This window comes from Pongo pygmaeus, chromosome 23 (assembly GCF_028885625.2).
Source record: "Pongo pygmaeus isolate AG05252 chromosome 23, NHGRI_mPonPyg2-v2.0_pri, whole genome shotgun sequence".
Taxonomy (NCBI): domain Eukaryota; kingdom Metazoa; phylum Chordata; class Mammalia; order Primates; family Hominidae; genus Pongo; species Pongo pygmaeus.
In genome coordinates this window covers 40,869,886-40,882,524 of record NC_085931.1, presented here as the reverse complement: position 1 = coordinate 40,882,524, position 12,639 = coordinate 40,869,886, and the positions used below count along the sequence as shown (strand labels likewise).

Below are 12,639 nucleotides of genomic sequence, written 5' to 3'. Positions count from 1 at the left end.
ATGGATCACCTGAGGTCAGGAGTTTGAGACCAGCCTGACCAACATGGTGAAATCCCGTCCCTACTAAAATACAAAAATTAGCTGGGTGTGGTGGCAGGCGCCTGTAATCTCAGCTACTCAGGAGGCTGAGGCAGGAGAATCGCTTGTACCCAGGAGGCGGAGGTTGCAGTGAGCCAAGATCACACCATTGCATTCCAGCCTGGGCAACAAGAGCGAAACTCCATTTCAAAAAAATAAATGAAGTACATGGGAAGGAGAGACTGATGACCAATTAATCCTACTAACTGAATTCATATCTAGTGTTCGTGTTTGCAAAGTGTAGAAGTAAAAATAATTACCAGTCCTACTGTCATTTACAGTCATATTCTTAAGTCATATTCTTAAGACTGGTATTAAAAGACATTTTATCATTTCCCTTGATAAAATGCTTGGGATTATTGCCAAAAGGGTAGGGGTAAAAGAAGTCAAATGAAACAAGAATAGTCATGAATTTATGATTACTGCAGCTGAATGATGTGTATATGAGTGCACTGTACTTTTCTCTCTGCATAGGCTTGAGATTTTCCACAAAACATGAAAATATATTTTGCTAATGCTTAACCTCTCAAAGACAGACTCCAATCTTGTTTAAGAACCTTTAAGAGTATAAAAGACAAGGGAAAATGTTACCCTCAAATTAGTACAGTGGTTTACAGTTAAAAACAAGAAGAATGTTCAATGCTCCTGAATTGTCTACACAAAAACTAAGGATTAAGGACATACACTCTAAATGCTATAATACAGTATATAATTAAAATCAATGGTTCAACAACTTGCAGAATGTTATACAGCTAGTAAAATGATCATTAGGAATCCAAGGAATCAACATGGCAGAATGTTTAATTCATTAAGTGAAATAAGCAAAACAGAAACTTATTTATATCATTCTAACTATATAAAACATACATATGAGACATAAACTAATTAGAAAGGAATATAACTGACGGGGCGCAGCAGCTCATGCCTGTAATCCCAGCACTTTGGGAGACTGAGGCGGGCAGATCACCTGAGGTCAGGAGTTCGAGACCAGCCTGGCCAACATGGCGAAACCCCGTCTCTACTGAAAATACAAAAATTAGCTAAGCATGGTGGCAGGTGCCTGTAATTCCAGCTACTCAAGAGGCCAAGGCACAAGAATCACTTGAACCCAGTAGGCGGAGGTTGCAGTGAGCCGAGATCGCACCACTGCACTCCAGCCTGGGCAACAGAGCAAGACTCTGTCTCAAGAGAAAAGAAACAGGAATACAACCATGGGTTCTGGTGGTAGAGTTATAAATGAGAATTTGTAAAAACTTGTAACAATGCTACTTTATGAGAAACTAAACAAAAACAAAACATACATGGCCATGCTACTCCCCAACTAGTACACACAGAATCAACTCCCGAGCGTTGTCTAAAGCATCAGGCCAGGGATAACACCCGGAAGACTTTCTGCTAGGCACCATGGAGAGCCCAGCAGCACCAGGAAGAGAACCACACTGTTACTAGCCGTGTGGTATACAATGAAGGACAAACCCTCAATACAGAACAGAGCTGCTTTCATAAGCCCATCACTTGTTATTCATTAGCACTGGCTGAAATACTAGACAAGCACCTTTTCAATTTATTGAAAACTCTGTGGGAAAACCAATAAAATAAAATATAATCAAGAAAATAACAGGAAAAGTTCATCAATGTTCAGGTATAAAATAAATCATAAAGTTGTAATGCCCACAAAATAAGAAAAAATTGGCATGCCTTTAAGATAAGGGCAGTTACCTTTCTCTTCCTTTTAATATGACATTTCTGCACAACTAGTTTTTTGTTTTACTTTTTCTAATTTTGAAAAGCATTTTCCATACGTCCCTAATGAAGCTTGAAATTAACGTAGCCTTTTCAATTCCTTCTCTGTGCATCAGCATAAAACAGTTTGGATCTAGGAAACATCACAAGGTAGAAGAAGGACAATATTACAGAGGACCATTTCTTTTTTATGCCTTGAAGCACTGTTTACATTTCCTCAGGAATGATGAAAATGTGGCTGGCTTGTTGCTCCATCTTCTCTGCTTGAGCTGGGCCCGAAATGGCCCATAAGTCATTAAATTGTCCATTAAATTCTCTTTCTGGTTAAAGATACAGGAGGGAGTGTGCAGGGCTGCTCCACCTACTATGAGATCAAAATACTGCCTTAAAGAGACAAAACAGGGAAGGTAGGGAATTGCTTCTATAAATTCATAAAGCATATATGCTATGTGAAGTAATGCATATGTTAATTAGCTTGATTTAGCCATTCCACAAGGTATATGTATATTTCAAAACATTATGCTGTACACAATATATATAGAATTTGTCAATTTAAAAAAATTTTTAAGTAAATATGCAGATTACCATCTTACAATTTGTCTACACATAAACATACACACATACAGTTTTCACTACACGCTACTTCCTAGAAAAGGAATTAAAAACCTGGAGTCCAAGAACTGTAATGTTTTAGTCTTGATTCCATTTACTTGCTGACTGAAAAATAAGAGACAACATCTAGCTCCCAGGATTAAAGTTAACAGAAATGAAACTGCTCTGTATATTGGAGTACTCTAATTATTACTACTAAGTAAACAAGAAAAGAAAGGACACAAGAGATCTGGGAAAGAAAAAGAAATAATTTCTTACAAAAACAAAAATGGGTAAGTATGAATTTATTAGTGTTCACTTAATTGTCAGGACACAGGTTTGGTGTTTTTTTTTTTTTTTTTACTCTTATTTCCTTGTACTTACCATGACAGGAGGCCCAGATTAGGAGGAGAAATCCCCGTCCCTTCTTCAGTGTCCAACAAGGCTCTCTTCTTTCCCTTATGGTGAGGTCTTTGGCGGGGGGGCGGGGAAGAAGAAAAAAAAAAGGAGGAGGGGAGGCAAAATTGGCAATAGTTTTTCCCCTAATCGGCCATATCCTAATAAAGGTATTGTATATTGTATATATACAGGCCTAAGAAGCTGATCAGAGTCAGCCAAGAAAAAGTTGATTATCACCCAGCCAATTCCCACTAGTCAAATCCCAATTTGACAGTTCCTTTGTAAAACTCCTGTTAGTCTTAACCTGTTTCTGCAAAAACAGTATCAAAGGCTAACATTCCTAATGTTCATAGTAAAACAAAAAATATCATAAAACTTGGATGAATAAAGCAACAATTAAAATCAACCTACAGGCCAGGCAAGGTGGCTTATGCCTATAATCCCAGCACTTTGGGAGGCTGAGGCAGATGGCCTGAGCTCAGGAGTTCGAGACCAGCCTGGGCAACAGAGTGAAACTCTGTCTCCAAAAAAAAAAGCTGGTCATGGCAGCACATGCCTGTAGTCCCAGTTACTCAGGAGGCTGAGGTGGGAGGATCAACTGAGCCTGCAAGGTCGGGACTGTAGTATGCTGTGATTACACCACCTCACTCTAGCCTGGGCAACAGAGCAAGACCCTGTCTCAAAAAAATAAATAACGTCAACCTGCAAATGCAAAATCATTATTCTTGTAGTATTTTAGGATGTTTTTGTGGTTATCTCTAAATTCAAAATGGATCCCCCATCTGAGGAAACCAAACTGACTTATGAGCAAAACAGGAAAAATAAATTTGCCTTATTACCCAAATATTCTATGCTCTTCTAAAAACTTATAATCTGTACTAATATCTTTACCTGGTTTTATAAGAACAAAAAAGGAGGAAAGAATATCCAACTAGAAACCCAAAGATAGGCTTATACAAAGAGTAAGTAAGTTGCTCTTTTCTTTGAACAGTCTCATGCAAAACCAACATTTCTAGTTTGCTAAGCTTCTGTAACACAGGATATTTCAGGGAGTTTGGGCTTCAATGTGCAGCATAAAACTCTTTTAAGGGCAATGTAAGCAAGGGAACAAGAGAACATCAAAGCAATAGCAAGGCCCAGATTGTGCTGAGGCATTTTGAGCAGAGAAGTGGTAGGAGATGACTTAAAGAATCATTTTGGCCGGGCGCAGTGGCTAACGCCTGTAATCCCAGCATTTTGGGAAGCCAAGGCAGGCAGATCACGAGGTCAGGAGTTGGGAGACCAGCCTGGCCAACGTAGTGAAACCCCGTCTCTACTAAAAATACAAAAAATTAGCAGGGCATGGTGGTGTGTGCCTGTAGTCCCAGCTACTCAGGAGGCTAAGGCAGGAGAATAACGTGAACCTGGGAGGTGGAGGTTGCAGTGAGCCGAGATCGCGCCACTGCACATCCAGCCCAAGCAACAGTGTGAGACTCAGTCTCAAAAAAAAAAAAAGAATCATTTTGGCTGTTGGGTAGAGAATAGTCAAGACTACTCGGGGTAAGGGGCAAACGAAGACCAATTAGAAGGCGTCAATAACCGCAGCAAGAGACAATATAGCAATGAAAAGGTAGTAGAGCTAGAAGTGGTGGAATGTACTGATTCTGGATATACTTTGAAAATACTTTGAAAATACTGCCCATAGGATTTGAGTTGATGAATTAAATAGGATAGAAAAAGAGAAGTCAAGCTTTTTGTGTCAGCAACCGGAAGCAAGGATTTTCTATTTATTGATGAAGGGCATTGTAAGAAAAATTTATTCTTCTCGTGCCATGCAGAGACAGCTCCACGGACTAGGAACAAGAAATTAAAGTTCCCATTTTAGACACATTATGTTTGAGAACCTATCAGATACCCAAACAAAGATGCCAAGTAAAGTGCTAGTTAAACCAGACTGGAGATCAAGAAGACGGAGCCTAGAGATATAAACATAAATGTGGGAGACATCAGTGTGTGAATAGCATTAAAGCCAAATGCAAGAGCAAGTATAAATGGAGAGGCTAAGATGACTAAGGACAGGGGTTTTGGGTACGCCATTTTTTTAGAGGCTGGAAGGATGAGGAAGAACCTTATGGTTCAGTAACAGACCAAGTTGGAGTCATCATTCTTAACCACTCTTCAAACCAAGCCTAACTTTTGTGATTTGGCCTAGCTCAAGAACTGAAACTAATGTGAAATTATCTCATTTATTCATTCTTTTCAATAAATATTTATTCAATATTTTCTACACTCCATGCACTGTTGTAGACTTTGGGGACACCACTGTGAACAGAAATTCATGGAACTTAATTTTATTGTTGGTCTTTCTCATTAGAAACAAAGAAACAGATAACTAATGTTAGGCAGTAGGCAACTGCTGCAAAGAAAATAAAGCAGGGTTTGGTGATGGTGTAACAGAAGTGCTACTTTAGATAGGAAGGTAAAGATGTGCAAAAAGGCACTTACTGGAATTAAAAAGGAGAAGGGCAAAGGCAAAGAAAATTTGAGGGTATGAACTTATTAAAAGAACTGGATACTGTTATAAAGAACCTTTTCAAAAAAGAAACATACTGAATTACTTTTAAAAAACTGTCCTAATATTACACAAAAGGTATTTGTGTTTTAGAATAAAATTTCTAAAGATAGCATCATAGACACATTCAAACTGCTGTATCTTAAACAATTTAAATGGAAGTGAATTTAATGTATTTTGCAAAACTATTAAATAACAAAATATAACTCCAGTGAGGAAGATACTAATGTCAGATGTAGGTGGAATGTGAAGGTGAAACCCCCATACACTGCTGGCGGAATGTAAAGTGGTACAACCTCTGAGGAAAAGTTTGGCAGTTCCCAAAAAAGTTGTAGAGTCATCATATGTCCCATCAGTTCCACTCCTGGGTATATACCTAAGAGAACTGAAAATTATGTCCACATAAAAACTTGTACACAAATTTTCATAACAGCATTATTCATGATGGCCAAAAGTGCAAACAACCCAAATATGCATCAATCAATGAATGGATAAACAAAATGTGAATGGATAAACAAACAATACACACACACACACACACACACACACACACACACACAGTATATATAATGGAGTTATCCAGCAATAAAATGGAATAAAATACTGATACATGACACACATAGATGAAAACATTATGCTAAGTGAAAGAACCTGGGGCACAAAAGGCCATATATTGTGTGATTCCATTTGTATGAGATGTCCAGAAAAGGTAAATCCACAGAGACAGAAAGTAGATTAGTGGTTGCCAGGAGCCAGGTTGAGGGAAGAATAGGGAGTGACTGCTAATGGGTACAAGGTACCTTTGTAGGGTGATGAAATGTTTGGAATTAGGTAATGGTTAATGGTTCTACAGCTTTATGACTATACTAAAAACCACTGAATTGTATACTTTAAAAGGGTGGATTTTATGTGATATGACTTATAGCTCAAAAAAAAAAAAAAAATACACAGGCCATGTGCAGTGGCTCACTCTTATAATCCTAGCAATTTGGGAGGCCAGGACAGGAAGACAGCTTGAGCCCAAGAGTTCAAGGCCAGCCTGGGCAACATAGCAAGACTGTCTCTACAGAAAAAAAAAAAAAAAAAAAAAAAAAAATTAGGTGGTTGTGCACACCTGTAGTCCTAGCTACTTGGGAGGCTGATGTGGGAGGATCCCTTGAGCTCAGGAGTTCAAGGCTGCAGTGAGCTATGATTATGCTACTGAACTCCAGCCTGAGTGACAGAGCAAGACCTTGTCTCTAAAAAACACGGCGCGTGCGCGCACACACACACACATACAAAATAGAGGTGAAGAGTAACAATATAATCAAACTCTTCATAAGATAAAAATAAACGCTGCAAAAAAGTTACAGTATCAACCCAGCAGCAATGAGCATTCTAAGCCCCTAGACTATGGTCCCTAAAGACTAATTCCCACTTCAAAAGGAGATGGGGCACCTGAAAAAAAATATAACCAATTCCAGGTCTAGAACAGAAAATGTACAAATTGATTCTGAAACATCATCTGAACTGGAAAGTAAGAAACATATAAAAGACTACTGAGGGTAAGTCAAAAATAATTGGGAGTCAATTTGAAGAGACTCACTAGCTAAAAATGAAACAATTTGAGCAAAAATGGTTAAATGCAATGGATTGGGTTTCAGCATGTTTAAATATGAGTTCATAAAGAAACATACACACACACACACACACACACACACACACACACACACACACACACACACACACACACACACACACACACACACACACACACACACACACACACACACACACACACACACACACACACACACACACACACACACACACACACACCCCTACAGGTCACCAGTGGAAGATGTCAAGGAACTAACCTTATATTTTTGAAAACTAGCAAGTAAGGGGAAAGAATCAAGTATTTATCCTGCCTTTCTTACACAAAATGAACCAGTATAGAATCAAGTAGTTGATGAGGGAAGAATTCTACCTAATATACAAAGAAAATAATTTGGTAATACTATTTTACAACTGCTAATGAAATACAAGATGCAAATAATAATCTAGTCTATGGAAAACTACAGGAAAATAACCCCTATTCTGTAAGTAAATAGCAAGACAAAAGATCGACATAGAAGGGAAACCTACAGAATTAAAAGAGACTTAAGTGACCATGTCAACCAACTGCAATATATAGATCTTATTGGATCCTTATTCAAAGTATAAGCTGAGACATCTATTAGGGAAATCTGACCACATACTAAATATCTGATGATATTAAGGAGTTATTAATTTTCTATATAATTGACAATGTTACTGTGGTTATAGGTTTTTGTGTGTGGTGATGGGTTTTTAAAAAGAATTTATCTTTTAACTATAAAATACATAAAGTTATATACCAAGGAGTAGGCAGAATGAGTAGGAGTACCTCTGAAACAAGATGGGTCATGAGTTGGTAACTTCTGAAGACCAGTGAGATAAGTTAATGGAGATTTATTAAACTATTTTCTCTACTTTTATATATTTAAAATTTTCACATAACCATAATGGCAATTCTACCTCAAAACCTCCAGTTATTGAAGAATCAAAGAGTCAAAGTTTTATCTCTCATAAAACCATTGTTTATACAGTAAGCCTATCAATATGCATTGTTATGTCTTTCAGATTTTTTTCAGAGGGATTTAGAGAAAAACTCTCACAAGCAGCCCAGATGTCCCAACTAAAATGTACTCATCTGCAGTGACACTGAACTAGAAATCAAATTCCAATTACAAAATAAACTCTCAATCTGCAGTCACATTATATATATATATACACATAAGCTATCTTCCCAGTCGAATCTAATTTGTTTTGTTTTGTTTTGTTTTTGAGACAGTCTCACTCTGACGCTCAGGCTGGAGTGCAGTGGTGCGATCTCAGCTCACTGCAACCTCCGCCTCCCAGGTTCAAGTGATTCTGGTGTCTCAGCCTCTCAAGTAGCTGGAATTACAGGCATATGCCACCACGCCTGGCTAATTTTTGTATTTTTAGTAGAGACAGGATTTCACCATGTTGGTCAGGCTGGTCTCAAATTTCTGGCCTCAAGTGATCTGCCTGCCTTGGCCTCCCAAAGTGCGTGAGCCACCACACCTGGCCTACTGTAATTTTTTAATGAGTACAGAAATACCAAGACAAAGATTTGCCACTTGGCATGAAAAGTCTCAATTTAAACATAGTCTTCACCCAGAAATAAGGCCTTCCATTTCTATACCAAATAGACTCTGTAAAATGATGTTCTGCACTTCAGTCAGTCAAAATTTACCAATAATCTAGCATGTGTTAGACAGTATGACACTGTTAATTCTGCATTAATACAGCTTATATACCATTGCAGAAGACAGAAAAAGATGGTAATAATTACAAATTGTGCTAAATGTGATAAAGGAAACAAACGGGATGCTGAGACAGGGACTGGGGTTTGGGGGTACCGAAGACCTACTTTAGATAAAGTGATCAGAAAAGACTACTCTCTGGGGCAAGGCCAGTTTCTAATATACAGAAGTGCATGTGTTCCTCAGACAGGAAAGACCTTGATAATTTTGAAGAACTAAAAGGAGGAAACCATTGTAGCTCAACTGTACTGAATCAGAAAGAAGAGTGGCACAACTTGAAGTTGGAGAAATGTAAAGGAAAAGATCATGTGAATCGTAGTAAGTTTAAAATACAGTCCAAATACAACAGGGAGTCATTGACAGGTTTTAAATAGCTGAGTGACATGATTTGATTTTAAGATCACCCTGGTTGATGTGGGGTGAATGGATTAAAAGAGAAAAAGAATAAAGAAGAGAACCGGAAGACAATTACAGTAAGAGACTAGTGGCTTGATTTAGAATGGAGGCAGTATAGATAAAAGCCTAAGCATGTGAAAGATATCCTGGTGTATAACTCACAGGTTTAGGTAGAGGCCTAGATGTGGCAGCAAAGGGAGATTAAGGAATTTATAGTCCAGAGGAGATAAGAAATAGTTAAAGTAGTTCAAAGTAAGAGGTGCTGCTTTAAGTATCTGAGAAAAGTTAAAACTGCTATAGGAATTCCAAATCCATAAGAAAAAGCCAAGATCACAGGAAACTGTGCAACCAATCAGAATCAAGTACTTGCTAAAGGTTCCTTTTAAAACTAGAAAGAGCATTAGACCACTCTGGGTATTATGTAAAACAACAAACAAAAAATACTACAAATCGCAGATGTGACCAATCCTTAGGAAATATTCAGGGTTCATTACAGCACCTGACTTGCAAAATATGAACCCCACAGTGGTAGTTACACCAACAGTACAAAAGGAAGAAATTGAGTCATTACTGTTAGTTAGTCTGATAAGCAGTGTAATACTTCTTAAAATTAGTTATACTAGTAATGCACATGCTCAGTAAATAAGATACAGATGTAAAAAGTAAACAAGTAACCTCATACTCTGCTAGTGAGAATGTAAAATAGTGCAGCCTCTTTGAAAAATAGCCTGGCAGTTGCTCAATTAAACACAGAGTTACCATTTGACTCAACAATTTTACTCCAAGTTATATATCCAAGAAAACAAAAACAAATATCCATGTAAAATCTTGTAAATACATGTTTATAGTAGATTTATTCAAAATAGCCCAAAGGTGGGATGGGCTATTTTGAAGCACGTATTAGTACTTCATTCCTCTCTTTTTTTTCCGAGACAGGGTCTCACTCTGTCACCCAGGCTGCTGGTGTGCAGTGGCATGAAGATCTCAGCTCACTGAAACCAAATGTCCATCAACAGATGGATGAATAAACAGAATGTGGCATATCTAAACAATGGAAAATTATTTGGCCATAGAAAGGAATTAAGTGGGCTGGGCACGGTGGCTCACACCTGTAATCCCAGCATTTTGGGAGGCTGAAGAGGGCAGATCACAAGGTCAAGAGATCGAGACCATCCTGGCCAATGGTGAAACCCCATCTCTACTAGAAGTACAAAAATTAGCTGGGCGTGGTGGTGCATGCCTATAGTCCCAGCTACTTGGGAGGCTGACGCAGAAGAATCGCTTGAACCCGGGAGGCAGAGGTTGCAGTGAGCCGAGATCGCACCATTGCACTCAAGCCTGGTGACAGAGCGAGACTCGTCTAAAAAAAAAAAAGAATTAAGTGGCCAGACACAGTGGCTCATGCCTATAATCCCAACACTTTGAAAAGATGTAGTCAGCACACTGCTTTTACCCAGGTGTTTGAGACCAGCCTGGGCAATATGGTAAAACCCCATCTCTACAAAAAACACAAAAATTGAGCCAGGCATGGTGGCTCACGCCTGTAATCCCAGCACTTTGGGAGGTCCAGGGAGGTGGATCACTCAAAGCCAGGAGTTCGGAACCAGCCCGGGCAACACGGCAAAACCCCATCTCTATAAAATAATAATAATAAAAGAAAAAAAGATAAAAAATACAAAAACTAGCTGGACGTGCTGGCATGTGCCTGTAGTCCCAGCTACTCGGGAGGCTGAAAGTGGGAGGATCACTTGAGCCCAGGATGCAGTGGCGAGGTTTCAATGAGCCCAGATCTTCATGTCACTGCACACCAGAAGCCTAGGCAACAGAGTGAGACCCTGTCTCAAAAAAAAAAAAAAGAAAAAAAGAAAAAAGAGAGAAAGGAATGAAGTACTGATACAGGCTTCAACGTGAATGAACCTTAAAAACATTATGCTAAATAATGAAGCCAGTCACAAAAGACCACATATTGTATGATATCATTTATATGAAATGTCCAGAACAGGACAATCTTAGAAAGCAGATTAGTGGGTGCCAGGAGCTGGGAAAGACCGAGGGTAAGAGAGGTTGACAGCTATGAAGTTTTGTTTTGTTTTGGAGACAGGGTCTTGCTCTGTTGCCCAGGCGGGAGTTGCAGTGCTGTAATCACAGGATCATGGTTCACGGCAGCCTCAACCTCCTGGGCTCCAGCGATCTTCCTGCCTCGGCCTCCAGAGTAGCCAGGACCACAGGTGCAAGCCACCACACCCGGCTATTTTTATTTTTGTGGGGGGAAAAGGGGAGTCTCACACCATGTTGTCCAGGCTGGTCTCGAATTCCCAACCTCAAACAATCCTCTCACTTCGGCCTCCCAAAATGCTGGGATTACAGTCATTAGCCACCACACCTGGCCTGAAGTTTCTGAGGTGAGGAAAAGGTCCTAAAATGGACTCTGGTGATGGCTACACAACTTCGTGAATATACTGAGCCACTGAACTGTACACTTTAAATGGGTGAATGTATAGTATGTGAATTTTATGTTATTAATATATCTGAGTTAAACTTATTTAAAAAAATTGGTAAGCAGAAGTTCGCTTTTCACTCCTTACTGCCCTTTAGTTCATCTACATGTAAGTACAGCAAATGTTAACTATTTCATAAGTCTATCCAGACAGTTCTCTATGCACATACAGTCAAGCTTCGTTTAACGATGGAGACATGTTTTGAGAAATGCATCATTAGCAGATTTAGCTGTTGTGCAAACATCACAGAGGTATTCATACAAACGTAGATGGGACAGTCTACTGCACACCTAGGCTATATGGTATAGCCTGTTGTTCCTAGGCTACAAACCTGCACAGCATGTTACTGTACTGAATACTGCAGGCAACTGTAACACAGTGCTCCCTATTTGTATATCTAAACATACATAAACAGAAAAGATACAGTAAAAATGATACAAAAGATTAAAATGGTACACTTGTATAGGACAACACTTACCATGAATGGTGCTTGTAGGACTGGAAGTTGCTCTGGGTATGTCAGTGAGTAGTGAGTGAATGTGTGAAGGCCTAGGACATTACTGTACACTTCTACAGATTTTATAAACACTGTACAAGTAGGCTACACTAAATTTATTTTTTAAAAAGTAATTGTACTAAGACATTATGACAACTACAACTCCACTAGGTGATAGTTATTTTTCAGCTCCATTTTAATCTCATGGGACTACCATCGTATCTTGGGTCTGTTGCTAACCAAAACATCATTATGTGGCAGATGAGTGTACAAAGACACACATTATCTACCCCCCAAAATGGGTGGGGTGGGGTAGTCATACTGTAGTTTCTTCAGTATATATTCTTCAATTAATATAACAAATCCCTCCTATGTCAGTATATACATATGGCAGTTCGGTATTCCATTATACCCCAATATATCATAACTTAACCATCCATCAATTAGTGAGACATTTACGTTGTTTCCATTTTTCCATTACCACCAAAAAAGCCACAATAACCACCCTTATCCGTATCTATGCACAAGTCACTATTT

The 12,639-nt window shown here is 38.8% G+C and overlaps 1 protein-coding gene across 11 annotated transcripts in view; it reads right to left on the bottom strand.

Annotated features, from left to right (window-relative positions):
• MTMR3 (myotubularin related protein 3) overlaps positions 1-12,639 on the bottom strand; it is a 147,123-nt gene that overhangs the window by 56,625 nt on the left and 77,859 nt on the right. For 8 of the 11 annotated variants that reach the window (XM_054470276.2, XM_054470277.2, XM_054470279.2 and 5 more), the window contains one exon: positions 2,797-2,883. The exons of 2 other annotated variants lie outside the window; for them this stretch is intronic. In XM_054470276.2, the coding sequence (XP_054326251.1) occupies positions 2,797-2,799 (3 nt within the window). In that variant the 5' untranslated portion in view covers positions 2,800-2,883. Of the gene's footprint in view, positions 1-1,797; positions 1,955-2,796; positions 2,884-12,639 lie in introns of all 11 variants that reach the window. One more of the 11 variants, XM_063663072.1, reaches the window with a different exon arrangement.